The sequence below is a fragment of the Pseudophryne corroboree genome, chromosome 2 (genome assembly GCF_028390025.1).
Source record: "Pseudophryne corroboree isolate aPseCor3 chromosome 2, aPseCor3.hap2, whole genome shotgun sequence".
Lineage (NCBI taxonomy): Eukaryota > Metazoa > Chordata > Amphibia > Anura > Myobatrachidae > Pseudophryne > Pseudophryne corroboree.
Window position 1 is genome coordinate 102,730,810 of NC_086445.1, and position 23,164 is coordinate 102,753,973.

Here is a 23,164-nt window from a genome sequence, read left to right on the forward strand (position 1 = left end):
CTCCATGGCGTACAGCCAACGGTGCACCCGTTGTGCTCGTACTGACAGCGTGACTCCCAGGCGGGTCAGGATCTCAGTCTTTAGTTTATCATAGTCCCGAGCCTCAGCAGGGCTTAAATCAAAGTAAGCTTTTTGGGGCTCACCTGACAGGAAAGGTGCCAGCAGACTGGCCCACTGTGCTTTCGGCCAGTTCTCACGCTCGGCAGTCCTTTCAAACGTGGTCAGATAGGCCTCCACATCATCAGCCTCTGTCATTTTCTGCAGGAAGTGACTGGCTCGTATAGAACTAGAGCTGGTTGGAGCACTGACGGCCACATCTCCAACCCGAGCTGCAAGTCTCTGCACCACTTCTGCTAAGGCCTCTCTATCCTGACGCTGTTGCCTGTAAAGTTCATCAACAACTGCCTGCTGTTGTCTCTTATTTTCCTCCATTGCCACCTGCTGCTGTCTGTTGGCCTCCTGCTGTAGTCTCCAATTTTCCTCCATTGCCACCTGCTGCTGTCGGTTGGCCTCCTGCTGAGCCGCTGTAGCTTGCAGCAAGGCTTTAAGCAGATCCTCCATGTCAACAGATTTTTCAGGCGGCTTTGCAGCTGCTTTCACCCAGGACATATATCAAACCCTCAGGGGTGAGTCTCAGTAACTTCACACTGGGCTGTATCTGCATAAACCACCGTTTTCTGCAGGCCTCACAAAGCTGCTGCTTTCACTTATGCGCAGAACGGCCTGCTCGCATTCTCCACCAAGTTGTAACACTGTAGGGGTGCAAGGTGCCTTTTCCTGGGGAATATGGCAGCACGCAGCAGCTGAGGAACAACACAAGTCCAGTTTCTGGTACAACTGACCCCGGTCAGTTTTATTGAAACAGAAAATAAAACAAACCCCAAAATAAAAATACCTTGCCTGTCCGGCACTAACTAAACATAAGATGTTCCTAACTGTCACTAAACAAAACACAGAGTTCTTCAGTACATACTGTATAGCTTACTTGCATCAGAAAGCGTGTCTCTCACACACAGATCCTGCAGCCTTCCCAGGCAGTCTGCCCATACTAATCAGGTTAGAAGCACTATATCACTCTTACACAGCTGAAACCCTGATTAGCCCTCTGTGAGGCCAAAGACCCGAACTGGGCCCAATGTCTAGAACTCGCCTTATCTCTCTCTCAGAGCCTTTACCCAGCTTTTACAGCAAACTGAAAAGGTTCAGACAAAACAAAAAGCATTTTTCCTAGAAGTTAACATTTTCTAAAACATGTAAGACAAGAACCTGGGACAAATATACCTGCCCTCAAACACTATCCCAGTGTTCTTGTCACAATATATATATATATATATATATATCCTAATATTATTTGTAAAAACAACTCGTGTTTATATTCAAAATGTTGGCAATGCTTTATGTAAGATAAAGCCGTATAAATTAGTTGTATAACATAATCAGGTGTAAAATTATGTGTTTATTAATAAATAAGCTGTTTTTTGAAACCCTCTTTGTATATGCCCCCTATAGCTCCACCCGTAGGGTCTGAGTTTTGCATGTGTCAACAACATTTCAGCTTTATAAGGAGAGTCCTGTAACCGTTCCATAACAGCGTTGAAATCTATCACACAGAAGATACTGAGTCATTGCAACACAAAAAAGTGCACTTTTTCTTGCAAACTTGGTGTTTTTTTAATGCAAATAGCAGCAGCCATTTTCTCAGTCTGGATAAGGATGGGGGTACTGGCTTTGTTTTGCATGCTGATGCTAATAATAATAATAATCAGTTTTATACATTGATAAATGCACCACACTGCATTTGTCAGCAAGTATTAACAGTTCCATGCCCCAGTTGGGTGTTTGGTGTCCCCGTCATCCTCTAGGCTGGAGAATAGGCAGCTGGTAGAACGCTAGCATTATTGATTGTCTCGATGCATAGGAATGGCACGGTATTGGTAGCTTTGGATAACCAGTTTCATCATACAGCGGTCTTAGTTATTATTCATGCATATTAGCATTTCCCTATTTACTTTCAAAACACTTAATAAAAATAATAAATTAGGTGTAAAACATATTTGATTCCCCCTTGCTCATTCTGCCGGAGACTACCTGAAATAGTAGCAATCTCCCTGATTCTCAGCATAGTCCCTCAATCTCCCTGACAAAAAAAATCAAAAAATCAGCGACACATACATTCAAAAGGATCATCGGCGTCATTTCCCTGTATTGGTTATAAGGCACAATGATCCCGATGGCTACATACATTTTTAATAAGCTTTTATCGTGCCCACTTACAGTATATGGAACATCATGTCATAAACAATACACAAAGAAATACTGCAAAATAGCAGTGTCTTTTCTTCAGCAAGTAGATCTTGCTAACTTTGGGTATTATTTACATTTGGATGTAAGTCATTTTCACGGCACGCCTCTCAGATGTAGCAGTACGTGCCCACATTGATATGTGTTAATTTCACAATATCCCTGAAATGCTTTTTTGAAAAGTAGGAAAGTATGATGTAAAATGAAATATTTGTTGTCTACACATGGCAGGGTTATCTACAGCGCCAACACACCGCTGTGTTTAGCATTCTGGGATATTCCGTGTTGATAGACCCCCATTTGAATTTGCGAACAGTATTAGCATTGGAAGCCCAGAAATTTTTTTTCTTAAAATAACAGTTGTCGCAGTAACGGGGGTTTACCAATAAACTGGCATTGGATAGGTATAGCTGGTGAAATGTAGTTCAAAGGGGTTGTATTCTAATCCTACCTTTTCAGATTTCATAAGGCGTTAGTGGTTTATCTGAATGGGCATAAAATTAGTTCTTCTTGTTATACAAGGCAGTGTGAATGTATAATGATATAATCCCTAGCTGGTGTGGTCGCGGGGATAGGGGCAGCAGTTTAGCAGGAACAAGCTTTGCAATTGACATCACGTGCATCCTGAATACATAATGACTCATGAAAATATAATAGTGGTTTCTGAAAGGTTCAGTTTTTACTTTCTAAACATTGTAAATGTTTTTTATTTCAGACGTTCAGTTATGCAGAGCTTTGCTGGGAATTTTTTTCTTTTTCTTTTTTTTTTTTATTACCGAATGTTTTTAATTAAATAGTGTAATCTGTTGGCCTTGTCATCATGTCATTCAATTATTCTACAACGGGCCTTTCTGAGAATATAGATAAACATATAAAGATAAATAGGCCACTTTTTAACACTACTATAATACACAAGTCAAGTTAACCTATAAATTCCTGCGAATGACATCTGCATGTTATTCAGTGTAATTGTTGATGGCTTGTCGATATAGCGGCCACCATCATGAATAGTCATGGATGTTAGAAGTCACTGTGGATCCACCATCATGCCATCTCATTGACTTATATTCAGTGCTTAGAAAAAAGGTCAGAGTACTCTGATAACCAAAGGCTACAAGTTGGTGCAAAATTTACAGATGTTTCCGCTCTGGACAATGCTTAAAATGCTTATTTTCTTAATTTATTAAATGATTTCACTGATCTCGGCCTGTATCCAGAGCTAGTTATAAGAATTAATAATTACTCCAAGAAAAAAGATGCTCATACTACATCCCATTGAGTACCAACAGAAGTGGACCAGGGTAATTAGGACCTTCGCCATTCTCCGCTCTCGGCGCCAGAGCTCATACTGTAACCCACTGAGTGCCATCAGAAACAACATAGCTGTAACTATGCCTATCATTTGCAATAGCGTTTAAATAGACTTTAATCTGTGTTTCCCCAATGGATATGCACATATGTATGGCTAATATTAGTTATAGCACATTGACAGTTATTGATTTATGATTATTTGTATATCTACATCTACTGTAATTTATAGATGATAAAACAGGGTTGTAGCCAGAACTTTGTGGGACCCCATAGCAACATTTTGAAGGGTCCCTGTCCTAATGCGTCTAGAGACACCTATCCACAGCAATTGTTAATTTTAAACCCATGATAATATATTTATTATTTATTTATTTATTAATTACCAGTTTATTTATATAGCGCACACATATTCCGCAGCGATGTACAGAGAACATTTTCCCATTCATTTCAGACCCTGCCCCAGTGGAGCTTATAATCTATATTCCCTATCACATGTACACACAGACACATTCACGATAGGGTTAATTTTGTTGAGAACCAATTAACCTACAAGTATATTTTTGGATTCTGAACCATACTGTTGCCATAGTAAATGTTATGCCCCATAGTAGTGCCCTAGTCTATTTTATGAACCACAGTAGTGCTCTAGTTCATTGTAGGGCTATCAGTACACATTATCCAACACTGTGACATCAATTCACATTATGACATGCAGGGTGACCAGTTCATATTATGCCACACTATAGTGCCACCACTTCATATTGTGCCACATTACAGATGCCCAGTTCAGATTATGAAAAATTATAATGCACAATATTTCATTTAATATCATATTACAGTGAACAAGTGAGGAGGCATAAATACATATATTAAAGGCCTGATGGCAATGGTTTGTAAGGGACACTGCATAACAAACAAAGTGTGACCCTCTTAGCCCTGGGCCCATAGCAGCTGCACTAAAGGCATCTATGGTAGCGATGTCCTTGTGATAAATCCATGTTATACACCTGGAAATAGTACAATTTTCTTACATTTGTTATCAAAGGATGTATAGTGTAAAGGGCCTATCAAAACTTCCCTTAATATTTGCATTTAGTAATAATACTGGACTTTGCTGCGGCAGTATGATAATATAGCACCCCTACACTATGAAAGTGATGTTGAAACGTTTTATAAATTAGATTGCTTACATTTAAAAAGAGAGAATTTGTGAATTAATCCTATCATTCATGGGACTGTTGTGTTTAATTTTTGCATAATGTTATTTTACAGATTTTTCCAGTAAAACTTAATGTTAGTGTTGTAAACATATGCTGTCCAATAGGCACACAGACATCTGTCCTCAGGGTTTATCTTCCCGGAGGTCCTCCACAGATGATTGTATGACTTTTATTCATTATACTGTGTGTATTGAGAACTTATATTGACTGTGCTTGTATAGACTGTTATTATATTAATGTGTATGGTAACATCATGTATTACTTAATCACAGGCGCAGCATAGTCATAATTGATGATGTATTGACTTTCTGTTTCATAGAATGGTACTGAAGAGCCCGATGCATATCGTCATCACAAACCTCGGGAACGCTTCAAGAATCCTTTTGTGATCAACAATGATTTAACAGGTAGGATTATCGAATTAGTCATACAGTCAATGGTGAGTGTGGAATCCTGGCCAGGCATTGGAAGTACCTCACACGCTTTGATTTTAATGTATAAACCGTTGACGCTTATTTACTGAGGAGTATATAACAAATCCTAACAATCAATAAACAGGCAAGAGTTACCTTTTAGAGCCACAATACAATGGGCCATAAAAACAAATCCTCAAGTTGAATGGGAAAAGACACCTTAAATCTCGCAGAATGTATTTTTAAACGATTATGGGACACATAAAGATACTTTAGTTCTGTAAGCAATCCTGCAAAGTATAAATAATATACTTGAAATAAATGATCTGCTTTTACTTAAAATATTTACAGCATGATGCTTGTCCTCTGATGTAGAGAAACCAGACATTGCTGGTCAAGGTGCTATAACTCTGCAATGTATAGTATCAGGCAGATCGAATGCTATAGCATATTTAATTGGGTTGCTGTTTCCTAGGTAACAATAAATGTTTTGTACAGGCTGCACATTGATAGATTCATACATAGATAAGACATGCAACAGTAAACATACATGTGTAATGCTTCATTTAAGCTTCTTCTACTATTGCAGCACCACTTTTGGAACTTTTTTAAATCGGTAGGAATGGCGGTTATTGTTTATAGTCGAGAGAGAGGGAAACCTCTACCACAACAACACATAGGAAATCATTTTACTACGGGGCCTCACCCTTAACCAGAGCATTTAGGACAGTATATAGCCGTATTTCCTGATGCTGCATCCACTTGTAGCCTTAGATGAAACCCATGGGTACTGTCAGTGGGAGGACCAACCAAAACGTAGTTTGTACTTATTAGCACCGATCACTCATATACTTTCCCTACGCCGACATATAAAGTTGGTAAAATAACTAGTTTTGATGGAATTATAGAAATAAGGCCATTCAAAATGTAAATCTGAATGAAGAAAGTTTTTGTTTACATTGCAAGTTCCAGATACACCACGTCAAATTATCTAATGGTTTTGAAGGGTCTGCCCAGATCCTGACTGTTATATGAAAACATTATTTACACTATATGGTACTGCCAATCGCATTAAAGGTTAACATCTTTCTGCATACGTTATGTTAACTGCTTCATTAAAGCAATCCTAGCAAGTGCCATTTTATTGCACAGTGCACTAGTTCCCAGCAAGGCAGAAAACAGTGGTATCACAACAGGTGCAAAAGCAGCTGTAAGCCTGACACACTTAGGGGTATATGCAATTCACGGCGAACCGCGGCAAATTATCGCCGTTTTTTTAATTCGACACAATTCGACAGGTGAATTACGGCAGGTGGCTGCCGGAATTCACCAAATTCAATGAAAAACGGATTCGACAGTCCCGCGGGCGAAAAACGGGCGATTTGCCGGATTTTGCCGCAAATTAAAAAAACGGGAAAAAACGGGAAAAACCCGGAAAAAAATGGCGTGGGTTCCCCCCTCCAAAGCATAACCAGCCTCGGGCTCTTCGAGCTGGTCCTGGTTCTGGGATTTTACCATTCCATCCAAAAAAAATAAAAAAAATATTATTTTTAAAAATATATAAATAATACTTATGCCTCCAAAAAAGACAAACCAAGTACCTAATCCCTTCTAATATAAATAGATATGATATTACCAAGAAAAAAAAACACAAAAAAAACATGTTTTAAATTTTTTTAATTAGTTTCACCCTCCAAAGTGTGGCGGATTGAAAATGACGAATTTACTGTCTAAAAGCACTGTTGTCGAATTTCCAAACTTCCATTGAATAGACTTTGGTCGAATTGCAGCATGTGTATCATTGCAAAAAAGTCGAATATGTCAAAAGTCGAATTTCAAAAAGTCGAATTTTGAAAGTCCGTTTTTTTGTCGGAAAGTACTGAATTGCATTGTCGAATTATTTTTTTTGGCGAAAAATTCCCGAAATTCGACAATTTCGGGAATTCGACCGCAATTGCATATACCCCTTAGTCTGCAAGTACACAAACCTGGCAACAAGCAGTACAGGTTTTAAGGATATACATATGGGGATTTCATTTATTTATTTTGTCATATATTGTGTCTGAGTAGGAGAGGTAGCTATATGTTTCTGCAGGCAATGCCATAGTTTAATGTGTGGAATGGCGGTTCTCACAGCTCTTGTAGAACTACAAGGCCCAGGAAGCCCTACCATTCATAGTGCTTTCAGTTTCACAAAAGTTGTAGAGCCACAGATCTACACTCTAGGTACAAAACATTTATTGTTACCTAGGAAACAGCAACCCAATTAAATATGCTATAGCATTCGATCTGCCTGATACTATACATTGCAGAGTTATAGCACCTTGACAAGCAATGTCTGGTTTCTCTACATCAGAGGACAAGCATCATGCTGTAAATATTTTAAGTAAAAGCAGATCATTTATTTCAAGTATATTATTTATACTTTGCAGGATTGCTTACAGAACTAAAGTATCTTTATGTGTCTCATAATCGTTTAAAAATACATTCTGCGAGATTCAAGGTGTCTTTTCCCATTCAACTTGAGGATTTGTTTTTATGGTCCATTGTATTGTGGCTCTAAAAGGTAACTCTTGCCTGTTTATTGATTGTTAGGATTTGTTATATACTCCTCAGTAAATAAGCGTCAACGGTTTATACATTAAAATCAAAGCGTGTGAGGTACTTCCAATGCCTGGCCAGGATTCCACACTCACCATTGACTGTATGACTAATTCGATAATCCTACCTGTTAAATCATTGTTGATCACAAAAGGATTCTTGAAGCGTTCCCGAGGTTTGTGATGACGATATGCATCGGGCTCTTCAGTACCATTCTATAAAACAGAAAGTCAATACATCATCAATTATGACCATGCTGCGCCTGTGATTAAGTAATACATGATGTTAACATACACATTAATATAATAACAGTCTATACAAGCACAGTCAATATAAGTTCTCAATACACACAGTATAATGAATAAAAGTCATACAATCATCTGTGGAGGACCTCCGGGAAGATAAACCCTGAGGACAGATGTCTGTGTGCCTATTGGACAGCATATGTTTACAACACTAACATTAAGTTTTACTGGAAAAATCTGTAAAATAACATTATGCAAAAATTAAACACAACAGTCCCATGAATGATAGGATTAATTCACAAATTATCTCTTTTTAAATGTAAGCAATCTCATTTATAAAACGTTTCAACATCACTTTCATAGTGTAGGGGTGCTATATTATCATACTGCCGCAGCAAAGTCCAGTATTATTACTAAATGCAAATATTAAGGGAAGTTTTGATAGGCCCTTTACACTATACATCCTTTGATAACAAATGTAAGAAAATTGTACTATTTCCAGGTGTATAACATGGATTTATCACAAGGACATAGCTACCATAGATGCCTTTAGTGCAGCTGCTATGGGCCCAGGGCTAAGAGGGGCACACTTTGTTTGTTATGCAGTGTCCCTTACAAACCATTGCCATCAGGCCTTCAATATATGTATTTATGCCTCCTCACTTGTTCACTGTAATATGATATAAAATGAAATATTGTGCATTATAATTTTTCATAATCTGAACTGGGCATCTGTAATGTGGCACAATATGAAGTGGAGGCACTATAGTGTGGCATAATATGAACTGGTCACCCTGCATGTCATAATGTGAATTGATGTCACAGTGTTGGATAATGTGTACTGATAGCCCTACAATGAACTAGAGCACTACTGTGGTTCATAAAATAGACTAGGGCACTACTATGGGGCATAACATTTACTATGGCAACAGTATGGTTCAGAATCCAAAAATATACTTGTAGGTTAATTGGTTCTCAACAAAATTAACCCTATCGTGAATGTGTCTGTGTGTACATGTGATAGGGAATATAGATTATAAGCTCCACTGGGGCAGGGTCTGAAATGAATGGGAAAATGTTCTCTGTACATCGCTGCGGAATATGTGTGCGCTATATAAATAAACTGGTAATTAATAAATAAATAAATAATAAATATATTATCATGGGTTTAAAATTAACAATTGCTGTGGATAGGTGTCTCTAGACGCATTAGGACAGGGACCCTTCAAAATGTTGCTATTGGGTCCCACAAAGTTCTGGCTACAACCCTGTTTTATCATCTATAAATTACAGTAGATGTAGATATACAAATAATCATAAATCAATAACTGTCAATGTGCTATAAATAATATTAGCCATACATATGTGCATATCCTTTGGGGAAACACAGATTAAAGTCTATTTAAACGCTATTGCAAATGATAGGCATAGTTACAGCTATGTTGTTTTTGATGGCACTCAGTGGGTTACAGTATGAGCTCTGGCGCCGAGAGCGGAGAATGGCGAAGGTCCTAATTACCCTGGTCCACTTCTGTTGGTACTCAATGGGATGTAGTATGAGCATCTTTTTTCTTGGAGTAATTATTAATTCTTATAACTAGCTCTGGATACAGGCCGAGATCAGTGAAATCATTTAATAAATTAAGAAAATAAGCATTTTAAGCATTGTCCAGAGCGGGAACATCTGTAAATTTTGCACCAACTTGTAGCCTTTGGTTATCAGAGTACTCTGACCTTTTTTCTAAGCACTGAATATAAGTCAATGAGATGGCATGATGGTGGATCCACAGTGACTTCTAACATCCATGACTATTCATGATGGTGGCCGCTATATCGACAAGCCATCAACAATTACACTGAATAACATGCAGATGTCATTCGCAGGAATTTATAGGTTAACTTGACTTGTGTATTATAGTAGTGTTAAAAAGTGGCATATTTATCTTTATATGTTTATCTATATTCTCAGAAAGGCCCGTTGTAGAATAATTGAATGACATGATGACAAGGCCAACAGATTACACTATTTAATTAAAAACATTTGGTAATAAAAAAAAATAAAAATAAAAAAAAAATTCCCAGCAAAGCTCTGCATAACTGAACGTCTGAAATAAAAAACATTTACAATGTTTAGAAAGTAAAAACTGAACCTTTCAGAAACCACTATTATATTTTCATGAGTCATTATGTATTCAGGATGCACGTGATGTCAATTGCAAAGCTTGTTCCTGCTAAACTGCTGCCCCTTTCCCCGCGACCACACCAGCTAGGGATTATATCATTATACATTCACACTGCCTTGTATAACAAGATGAACTAATTTTATGCCCATTCAGATAAACCACTAACGCCTTATGAAATCTGAAAAGGTAGGATTAGAATACAACCCCTTTGAACTACATTTCACCAGCTATACCTATCCAATGCCAGTTTATTGGTAAACCCCCGTTACTGCGACAACTGTTATTTTAAGAAAAATTTTTTCTGGGCTTCCAATGCTAATACTGTTCGCAAATTCAAATGGGGGTCTATCAACACGGAATATCCCAGAATGCTAAACACAGCGGTGTGTTGGCGCTGTAGATAACCCTGCCATGTGTAGACAACAAATATTTCATTTTACATCATACTTTCCTACTTTTCAAAAAAGCATTTCAGGGATATTGTGAAATTAACACATATCAATGTGGGCACGTACTGCTACATCTGAGAGGCGTGCCGTGAAAATGACTTACATCCAAATGTAAATAATACCCAAAGTTAGCAAGATCTACTTGCTGAAGAAAAGACACTGCTATTTTGCAGTATTTCTTTGTGTATTGTTTATGACATGATGTTCCATATACTGTAAGTGGGCACGATAAAAGCTTATTAAAAATGTATGTAGCCATCGGGATCATTGTGCCTTATAACCAATACAGGGAAATGACGCCGATGATCCTTTTGAATGTATGTGTCGCTGATTTTTTGATTTTTTTGTCAGGGAGATTGAGGGACTATGCTGAGAATCAGGGAGATTGCTACTATTTCAGGTAGTCTCCGGCAGAATGAGCAAGGGGGAATCAAATATGTTTTACACCTAATTTATTATTTTTATTAAGTGTTTTGAAAGTAAATAGGGAAATGCTAATATGCATGAATAATAACTAAGACCGCTGTATGATGAAACTGGTTATCCAAAGCTACCAATACCGTGCCATTCCTATGCATCGAGACAATCAATAATGCTAGCGTTCTACCAGCTGCCTATTCTCCAGCCTAGAGGATGACGGGGACACCAAACACCCAACTGGGGCATGGAACTGTTAATACTTGCTGACAAATGCAGTGTGGTGCATTTATCAATGTATAAAACTGATTATTATTATTATTAGCATCAGCATGCAAAACAAAGCCAGTACCCCCATCCTTATCCAGACTGAGAAAATGGCTGCTGCTATTTGCATTAAAAAAACACCAAGTTTGCAAGAAAAAGTGCACTTTTTTGTGTTGCAATGACTCAGTATCTTCTGTGTGATAGATTTCAACGCTGTTATGGAACGGTTACAGGACTCTCCTTATAAAGCTGAAATGTTGTTGACACATGCAAAACTCAGACCCTACGGGTGGAGCTATAGGCAGGGCCGGCGCCACCACTAGGCAGCTTTAGGCAGCTGCCTATGGGCGCCGGCCACTGGAGGGCGGCCCTGCACACTTCCAATGCACGCTTCCTTTATTATGCCCTTAGCTGTGTGCTCCTTCCATTCCCTAAGAGACGAGGAGCAAGGATGCTGCAGGCGCCCATCACTTCCCATCAGCCGGCACTAACAGTGTGAGGGCGGATTGTTCTAAGCTGTCCTGCTGCAGAATCTCCCCTCTCTGCTCTACCGTTGTCTTCTCCAACTGCTCTCCTCCCACTGGCCGGCGCCGCCCTTTGCTCCCTGTAGTTTTCTCCTCCCCCCTCGCTGTAATGAACTCACTTGTTCCGCATCCTCACTGCCGCCCCGCACCACAACAGCACGATCTCTCCCACCCTCTCTCACTCATCCTGCATATTACACCCACTGGCCCACCCTGCGATTGGTACTCCTCATATTCTTAGCCCCCCCACGCACCCTTCATGATTGCTGCCCCCCCCCCCCCCCACCCCATCTGAATGGGCCAGCCACCACAGATCGGATCTGATCTCTATAACAGATCTGATCCGCGGTACAGTGCTCCCTTCTCCCCACTTGCATGCTGACAGCCACTGGCTTCGCAAGCAGTGATTGTGGCTGCCGAGCAATGAATGGACCAGCTGCCCAGAAGTAACTTATCTAGTGTATGCAGCCTGCGGATCCGTGACTAGCTGGGCACGCCACTAGCGCACGCAGGGGGGGTTTCTGAGTACTCAGAAACACCCCCCCTGACAGACCAAGTTGTGTTTGATTTTTTTATAAGCAAAAAACCCAAGCCGCCCGCGACCCGCTGTTTAAGCCCCGCCCCTCCGGGTTTGGCCCCGCCCCTTCAAACACCCGCGAATCGCGGGTCGTGCACTTACCTGCGCTGTGGTGCAGATGTGTGTTATGGCAGCTGCTTCCGATTGCCTCAGCCTCTCCTCTGGCTGCTGCTCCACAGCCTACTGCATGATCCTCAATTGTAAGTGCATATATTATCGCTGCATATCTTTTTCCTCCTACAGTATCATTAATTATATATATATATATATATATATATATATATATACATACATACACACATATGTATGTATAATATATATATATATATATATATATATATGCACACACACACACACATACAGATGGAGCCTCCCTTATCTTTGCCTGCCAGATCGCAGGCGTGCACTCCCAGCTTGACTAGGCGATCCGTCCGCCTAGTCACAGCGGGACTGCACAGAGCCACTTCCCATTGTAAGCGTCTCTGTCTGGGCGTGCGGCTCCGTCCGGGTACGCGCGCCCATCCAGACGGAGATGCTCACAGCATCCAGGCACACCCAGGTGGGCGCACCTAGTCACAGACGAAGCCACGACTAGCGTGGCTCCATCTGTGTGTGTGTGTGTGTGTGTGTGTGTGTGTATATGTATGTATATGTATATATATATATATATATATATATATAGAATATATAGAGAAACGGGCGTCATTTCACGGTTTTGTAAGAAATACAGGCAGCTACACAAGCTTTGCTATCAACGTTTCAGGTGCGTTTTATTAGCACCTTTCGTTAGGATAAAACGCACCTGAAACAATAGCAAAGCTTGTGTAGCTGTCTGTATTGCCGCCCATCTTCTCTATATACTGCATAGCTCCCTGATGGTTCATGGGAAGGCACCCAGGTATTATGATGTTATGTGCAGTGCCAGTGCTGGTCAAATTGCATTGTGTGTATATACATATATATTTAATGTAGGGCCGGATGTAATGAAGTCTGAGTTGGCCGGGGGTGCGGGTTCCTGGCTAAACTCTTGAGGTTTTTTTTTATTTCTAAGGCAAAACCGTGCCTTGTAAATGATTGCCACTTTAAAAAAATATCCATTGTTGGCTGGGAACCCGCACCTCTGGCCAACTCAGACGTCATTACATCTGGCCCATAGTAGGCACTCCGGAACTGCATAAAAAATATTTGCCCTGGTGCCACCCCGGGTTAATCGAGCCCCATGTAAAGCAGTGTAGATCACAGGTCTTCATACGGAATGAATAAAGGACTTCCAAGCCAGTTCCAAGTTCAATGTTTCGGTGTTGCCACTGTTATGAAGAGCAACTGGCTTGGTAGTCCTTTATTCATTCGGTATGAAGACCCGTGATTTTCGATTGCAATTTTAGAATTGAAATTGCTCTATGTCTATGACTATTACAAAATATATTTGATCTATCTATCTATCTATCTATCTATCTATCTATCTAGGTCTGTCTATCTACAATAGTTTAACAAACCCAGCATAAACTGAGTCACTTCAGTCTCCACCCCCGTGCTTGGCTCCTCCCCCTCTGGAAACCTCCTCCTGCAAATCCTGCGTTTGCCCCTGCACGCAGGCTGCGTGAGTCTTGAGGTTTACAGCACAGACAGAGAGGAATGTGCAGGCTCTCTCTGTCCTGTGCATGTGTCATCATCACTGCCTGTCTTTGCCGACAGCAAAGAAAAAGACAGGCTGTATTAAATGGTTTTTTTTCTGTTACCAACTACAATTCAATATTAGGCTCTGGGTTTATGTGTGTGGATATAAAGCGCAACGGAAAATGCTGCGCTATATAAGAAACTGCTAATAAATAAATATATATGTATATATATATATATATATATATATATATATATATATAAAATTCCAAATAGATAGCACTCCCAATATATGTAACACAATATATCTATTATCTGGGACCAGGGCTAGATTATAAAAAGGTCAACAGGGACAGTCGTCCTGGGGCCCTAACACAATTTCTCCCGAATCAGCTACCAGCACTGCAAGTAAAATCAGAACACAACATTTAGTTGTTTCCCCATTCTACCCCCCTCTTTGGATGCCGATGAGCTCCTCACACTGCCATGGTTAGTCTTGTGTGAAGAAGAAGCATGAAGGGGATTCCGTGCCCTCACCCAGCGACTCCCTGCTCTGTCTCTGGCCGGCGGTGTGCGGGGCGTGCGTCTGTGGCACCCACCGCCCCAATGTACCTCTAATACCCCTTTTCCACGTCTAAAACACGGGTCGCAGTCGGGAGCCTGACACTTGTGCTCCCAGCGCCGCCCTTCCATAGACTGTGAACGGGAGATGTGTTGCATCGACACGGCTTCCGTTTACACTGCACAGCTTACCGGGTTGAACTCGTGTTCAACCCGGTAAGCTACCCGAGTTGGATTCCCGAATCACTTGATCCGGGTTGACCCTTTTCCACTCGCAAAAAACACGGGTAAATGCGCGCCCCCGTGCATTTACCCATGTTTTTTGAGCTAGTGAAAAAGGAGTATAACTATTATGCGGGGGGGGGGGGGGGGGGGTGGTAATGTGGTTTCACATCAATGTTATTAGTGGGGTCTCCCACAACTTGGTTGTCTTGGACCCCTACAAGCCTTAATCTAACACTGGCTGGGAGAGAAGTGGAATAATCTCCGACTCGCGCAGCTGTGTCTATAAACCCGCAGTGCTGCTTGTTCTCCCCTTCTGGCGGGACCAGTGATTGGTAGATGACCGTGTGCTACTGGCACTGTGGATGAGACATAATGACGTCTCATCCCGCAAGAAGGCGACGATGAGTGGGACTCGGGAGACTGGAATCGGATTCTGAATCTGCCTGACCGAGCTGGGACCTGCAAGTCAGTACTGAGGTCATTGAGGGTGAGAAATTCATTAAATATATTTAATAGTGTGGGGGTGAGACTATTTTACCCAGTGATGTTGACCAAGGGTCAGGAGTATGTGAAAGTGAAAAAAGACAAAATATGTCAGGATATGTGTGGACTGTACAGAGAGGAGGAATTGAAGGTCAAGTAGCTGGGAGTGGAACTTATAAGAAGCTACTTCTATACTTTCACCTGACGGACTGGGAAGAGGCGGGGGGGGGGGGCAAGCTGCTGTAGTTTTGCCTAGGGTGCCAAAAAACCTTGCACCGGCCCTGGCTATAGGGGGCATATACAAAGAGGGTTTCAAAAAACAGCTTATTTATTAATAAACACATAATTTTACACCTGATTATGTTATACAACTAATTTATACGGCTTTATCTTACATAAAGCATTGCCAACATTTTGAATATAAACAAGAGTTGTTTTTACAAATAATATTAGGATATATATATATATATATATATATATATATACACACACACACACATGATTAGCGCTATCTTGCTTTTATATTTTAGCAACATTTAGGTTTAATAGGTATGTCTGTCAAGTATTGTTAATGTAGCCACAGCATTTCAATTGTGAAATGGCATTAATGTTTAAAATATTTTGCTCGTCAAATGATATAAACAGTTTAGTTCCTATATGACGTAGAATGATTTTACTGATTTGTACTACTTGTTATATGTATTATTTTCTATACCCATTAGGCTCTATCAATACTGGTTAGCATCTATAAACCGGCAATTAAGTATTATGTTTATTACCAGTCGTGTTACTGCAGCGCCATTAAAATGGTTCTCTCTCTATATCTCTTAACCACTAACCGCTGCTAATTGATAATATATCATTATCCATAGCGTGTATGCCATTTTACATCCGACAACTAGTCAATTACAAACTCGTGTTCTCATAGCACTCTTGATAGTCCTTAATTAATTACCAGACAAGTCTGGTCATGTCTGCTTGCCATCAAAGTTCAACCTTCGGTCACTAGCAAATTCCCCAGCCTTCAAAATGATCATATCACTAGTAACAGAACTTAATTACCCTGCAACTTTCTTGTCTTTTTGCGTCGCTCAAATAGCTGTAAATATAAACAAACATAAGGACTACCTAGTTCTCAATGTCAACTCCTAATTAAAATAATTTACACGTCTATGTGTACCGGTCATTACTTTACTAATCTGTCACAAACACCACAGCTTAAAATACACATATAGTGAACTCTTAATGCACACATACGTCTGTGTGCCCTGCCATTAATAGGTCAGCTATCTGTCACAAAGCTCATAGCTTGCATGCTTATTTTATAAATCAATTGGATATAACATTTACTGGTGCAACTAAGAGTTAACAACACACAAATCAACTGGAAATAATATACATTGCTGCATCATCTAGATAGACATAAGGATATCCTTACAAAGGAGGCTTTTCAATGATTAAACTACGCTTATAACTCCTTTTGTAAGCTTATTTCCTATAAAACAATATCAGAAGGGGAGGAAAAGTGGAAGTGTCGGAGGAGTGATTAGGGGTGTGGTTAGGGTGTGATTTGCATAATTAGAGACGTGGTTGGGGCGTGGTTTGCCTAATTGTGGGCGTCTCCCACCTGTCACTGAGTTTGACGGAAAGTGGTGCTCTCTCTACTCATGCGTACACAAACTCTGCCGTAAATACCCATACCACGCGCCGATGCGCAGGACCGCGGGAGCGACCATACGCAAATTGCGGATATGTGCACGCACGGCAGAACAAGTGCACGCGCAGTGGGCATGTGTGTGCAGTTTGTATGTGATGTGTGTTCTGCAATATTTTTCGACTTTGACACTACTCTGGGTGCTAGAGCTAGAAAGAATATATGATGGTTGTCAGGGTGAAACAGATATATAGGGCTATATTCAATAAGAGTCGGAAACTGCCGTCTTGTCAGAAAGACGGCAGTTTCCGACTGGAATACGTCGGAAGGGGTTCCGACCTATTCATTAGGGGCACATTGCTGTCGGAAAGCAGGTGGATCGGCAGAATACCCGCCGATCCACCTACTGCTGTCGGAAACGGGGCCAAATTCGACAGGTTTTGGCCCCATTTCTGACAAACTCAATCCGACTTGAAAACAAGTCGGATTGAGGTGAGGAGACGGGGAGCGGTGCGGCGGGCTACGGGGATGATAGTACCTGCAGTGCCTCCTCCGCTGCCACATAGATCACTCCTGCTGCCAGCTCCGGCCGCCGCTGGAAGCTCCCCCGCCGGCCGCCGCACACTGCTCCCCCCGCCGGCCGCCGCACACTGCTCCCCCCGCCGCTGCTGTCAGCGCACCCGGCAGCCGCTGACAGCAGCGGCAGGACCAGACACAGGGAACGGACAAATCCGACAGTCGGATTTGGCCGCTCTTTGAATAGGGGTTGTCGGGTCCATTCCGACAACTGCATGTCGGAATGGACCCGACTCTTATTGAATATACCTCTCAATGTTTAAACTTGGTTGCTAGGGACAACCAGAATGTAAGTAGCACTAGTTTTCAGAATGTTTCCTAATCACTGGTTTCCAAGGTGAAAGGAAATGTTTATGCTAAATGCAGGCAGGGGAGAGCGTATGGCCAATGTGGTTTCCAGGATCAGTCACAGTGTGTGTTGTACACGGGTTGTAATTGTCAGAGAGAACGTATAATGAACACTTAGGGAGGCACAGCAAGAGATTCTATGCAGGAGAAATCAACATATATTTAGTATAATAGCTCATAATAAACCAAATTTTTAAAAAAACCTGTCAAATAAAACAAGGCATAAAACATTTTAAAACACTATACAGAGTATGGCTCAACAAACTTCAAAACGCATAAGCATTACTAACCTTGAAATAAATCGGTGCCATATCTCCAATTTCCTTTGGAAGTGGGATACATTCATAGACCAGGTGATAACGTTTCTTTATGCTCATATTCGTTTCAAGAAAAACACAATCCAACCCTTTCTCTTCAAACATCTTCACCAATGATCTGCGGAACGTCTAGAAGATGTGAACAAGAATGTTATAATCTAGGATGGTGAATGTCACCGTTCCAGTGCAAAAGAGGATAGCAATAGGTGAGAGGCACTGACAGTAGCTCTGCCTGTTTGAATCATTCAAGCAGGATTAATGTACAGGAGCCCAACAAACTGACTGTAGGAAGTTTCTCAGACCAGAGATAATGGAATTCATGGCAGATCACAATCAAGCACTCTAACGTGTAAAACAATAGGATAATTGACACCATTATTAAATCACATTTTTGGAATGAAATTTCCACTGGAAAACACTAACCAACAGAACACAATCAGAAAACTATTCTGAACTAAAAAAAAATAATCTATACATTAGGTACAGTACAGATGTAGAAACGCTTATATATCCTCCGTGCGGCGTGTAGTGCAAACAATTGCTTTTATAAGCAGCCTCCCCCACCCTCAAGCCCACCTCCGTGAGACTTGGGATTTCATGGACTGGGGGGGTGGGGAAAGCTGCCTATTAAAGCAATGGGGAGGCCCGGGAAGACGTACAGTAAACTCAGTCTCATAAAGAGAAGACCACATCATTTAAAAAGCCACACATGTATTGTATATCTGTGTAAAAAGTAGCATCTACAGCTTTTTTTCTAATTTTGACTATATCTGTGTGCATGTCTGAGTCTGTATATGAAGCACAAGAGAGCTTGTTTTGGGAAAATTAGGAAAAACTGTGTATGCTAGTTTTTATACAGATATACAATACAGGTGTGGCCCTCAGTCTGGATGCGGTTTTGAATAAGCCTTTCAACATGAGGCCTTACTGTAGACAAATCTCATGGCCCTATGTGGGTACTGCTATTATGTAGTGTTAGGACTGCTGATATCGGAGAAGCTTTGATGCGGCTCAGCAGTCTTTGCAAACGCATGTAACCAATTCTCTGAAATTCTATTACCAGATAGTTTCAAGTATTGATACAGGTAATGGTCAGCGTGCTGGTGGGATACGGAGGGGGGGTGCGGGGGTGGGGGTGGGGGGGTAGATGCAAATTTTTAGGCAGATGTACAATACAAATGTGTCCTTTGTGGCAATCGAACCCAAGCTCTTGGGCATGGTAACCATCGGCGTTACCTCTATGCCAAGAAAGTCACAGAGACAGATGACTGACATCTTCAGTGACAGTGATGTCGCTCATTGTAAACAAAAATGTATAGTGCTGTGTGTCCCAACTCTATCACTGCTTGTAATGATTTCTTTTTCTTTTAGAGAGCTGTGTAGAACTGTGCTTTTCTTTGTGTACGTTGGAGGCACTCAGCACATCTTTTTCTGTGTTCACATTTCTAAAATGTAGGGATCATTTTATACAGCGCACCAGGGGAGCTTTCAGTTGTAAGGCATGTTGTCACTGAGTGCATGCCATTCCGGTGATTTCTTACTCTGCTCTGCAGTATTACTGTATTCAAAAAGAACTATTGTATTTACTGTGCACTGGCATGCTTGTCAGGGCTTACTACATTATACAGTATTCTGTAGTGCATATCCATCCGCTGCTATTCAGCACTGTACTGCAGTTTTCATTAGTGGAACAATCACCACCCATTGGTGAAGATGTGTATTGCATGCTGTGGATCTTCTTGCGCCTTATCACGCTTTGCTTTGCCTACCTGCGTTATCTGTATGGTGCAACTAGGACGCCTGTATGGCAGCAGCAACAATGAGCGTGGGTACATCTGGATGTACACATACACATTTCAAACACAACTGCAGACACAAAGCATAATATATTCATATAACCATATGCACAAAGAGAAAAAACACAATTCTTTGCTTGCATAAAACAGTATATACCATATAAATTCCCTGATGAAATAATTGTACAAATTAAAGCATGTTATAATAAATGGTAAATTAATAGAATATACTGTAAAAGAAACATAGAATTTAAAAAAATCTATATGATTATTGTGAATATTTCAAAGTTTTCTTGGAAAACGAATTCAACTTGTCACCTCTACACTAATAATACCCAGATCTACTTTTCCACCCGTCCTCATGCATCTTAAATCTCATCTGTAAACACTCTCCCACACGTTCCTGGTAGCTCTACAGATTTGTCCTTATAGATCTAAGCTTTTTGCGTCATATTGTAAAGTTCCTGTAATTTTGCATCTTAGCATATAGTGTACTTGGTACACGGATTAAGCCTATCGATGCATGTGCCGATGACTTGTATGGGACCTGTCTTCTGCCTTTTAATCCTGGATTGTGTACTTTATTCTCAGTCTTGCTATTTTTTTTAAATCAATGTTGCTACCTGTTCCTCTATTGTGCTACTTCTTCCTCAATTGTGTGTTTTAGTTTGCTTATAGTTTACTGTACTAGGTACTTAGGATCAGTGTTTTGGTGTGGCTAAGTTTCTACAGGAAGTCTGTGACGCGCCATTTTGTGTAATTTAAGGATAGGTGTATGTGGATGCATCTGTACCTCTGTCCTGTGCCTCTTATAGCCATCTCACACACCCACTTACAAGACTACTTCCCCTGCACTAAACTTTTATGAAAATCTCTACCATGCCAGATTAGACTCACCAAATTGGTGTGATATATAACTTTTGTTATGATACTGAAAAAGAAAAGTACTTTTAAGACTTTAATTCAACAAAATCCCCCTCCCCATAGTTTAACTCTGGCTGCAGGCCCCTGAGTCCACAGGGAACCCTTGGCAGAGCACTTGCTGCGCCACCAGTAGTTCCGCTGCCACATGATACCTTAGATTGCAGCCTGATAATTACAGATGTGTCCACTTACATCTAACCTCCCTGCATGTTAAACAGTCCTTTTAGTCACTTCATGCCGTGGCGTGACTCGGTAGTGTTGAGTGTCTGTATATGCAACTTTTCCTATTAAAATGCGTCTTATTCGTACCGCTATGAGAATAGGATGCATAAGCAGACTCTGCTGATTCATTTGCGTATATGATTTGCGGCATGCCTACATTCTGTGTGCGCCAGAGCCTGTATCCGCATATGAAATACTACGTTACACAGATTTCCTATAAAACACTGTAGCATAGCAGTTCATATGCAGTTACAGCTGCAGACACACACAGACTATAGGCATGCCGCGTATCATTTAAATCAGCAGGGTCTGCTTGTGTGTCCTATTCTTATAGCGATGCGAATAAGAAGTATTTTAATGGGAAAAGTTGCAAGCTAAGATATGAAGTTGCACGGTCAGCTCACTCGCGCCTGGCATCTTCTGATACGTGGCGTATTGAGGCAAGATGAAGAGAAAAAAGGGGGGATCTGCACTGTAAACCCTTTCACTAAAAATATTAAGATATGCTATCATGCTGAGGCTTCTAATACTATGTTGGAGGAAGAGAAAAGCTGATGCACACTACTAACACTAAGAACACTGATAGTATAAATAATTTAAGCAACCCTGACAATTAACATGGAGTATAAGTGAAGTTCTTAGCACGCATTTGCGCATATATGTGGGTCCATGCACAGCGACCAGGTGACTATTTCACATGGGTCCCTAACATTTCTAATAGTATCACATTATATAAATTTATCTAGGTCTTACCTTCAAATAGAGTATTGAGGCAAGATGTATGATGACACATCTGTATATAAAGGATTTGTGCAAAGATGTTGGTTGTAAACTTGATCTGCGGCATACAGATGTGTCGTCATACATCTAGCCTCAATACACAACTCAGCTTGAGATGCCTGTAATGTGTGATCAGACAGATCCCGTGCAACTCTGCTAGCGTCAGGCATATTTTTTGCCAAAACTGCTTCTTCGTCACAATGTGATGCAACCAGGTTGCACCAGGAGACTGCGCTGATTAATTTGATGTGCGACTGAGTCATAACTGAACTTGGTATGGAAAAAAAGTCCCTGCTGCTTCATAGAACTTCGTATACAAATTCAAAGACCCAGTCCCAAACAAAAATACAAGTGTTGCAAATCAAATTTATCAGTGAAGTCTCCTTGTGAGTCCTAGCCGCATCCTGATGCCACTAAGAAGCATTTCCAGCTAAAAGAGATACCTGTTAGCAGAGTCTCACAGGACATTGCGTGCCAAGAGGGGATGTTTGGCGCAACTGCAGCGATGATTCTGTAGGACCGAAGCGTGAGCAAGTCAATGAAAGCTGCCGCTCCCCCTTCAGTATATTATCCATTTCATGGTCTATGAAACATCATTCTGATCTCTATCATTATCTTGACTAATCTACATAATTAAAGTTTACTAATAAAACCATAGAGAACAATTTGTTAAATATGACAAATCCCCAAGCTACATAGAATTTAATTTTGTTTGCAATCATTTGCAGCCCCTTGCGATAAATTCACTAAATGATTACAGAATATTTATTTGCTGTCATATGAACCATCAAGACAATGAAATTAGATATCTGGATAATTTAAGACAGCGTTGAGGTTTATTGTATTTGTTCTCCACATCACTTTCAGCGTTTAAAACACGCACACAAAAAACCCCAAAAGGAATTGTGCGATCGCCTGTGGAATGCCTTTCCAAGCTCAGACTGAGGCCCTCACTGATAGGCTGCAGTCTCACGGCTATGCTTCTTAGCCAATCATGGCTGTCCCAACTTAGAGTATGCGACAGGAGCAATGGAACACAACTTTACATAGTGGTAACCATGTTTTAATAATTTTCAATTAAAGTTATAATTAGAATCCAAAAAATGAAGAAGCACCCTACAAATTGCATGCATGTTGCTCCAGATGACTGCTG

The 23,164-nt window shown here is 40.7% G+C and overlaps 1 protein-coding gene across 2 annotated transcripts in view; it reads right to left on the reverse strand.

Moving 5' to 3' along the window:
- The window catches only part of CWF19L2 (CWF19 like cell cycle control factor 2), a 370,293-nt gene that overhangs the window by 35,623 nt on the left and 311,506 nt on the right, over positions 1–23,164 (reverse strand). For both annotated transcript variants that reach the window (XM_063951573.1, XM_063951572.1), the window contains one exon: positions 18,263–18,418. In XM_063951573.1, the coding sequence (XP_063807643.1) occupies positions 18,263–18,418 (156 nt within the window). The remainder of the gene's footprint in view (positions 1–18,262; positions 18,419–23,164) is intronic.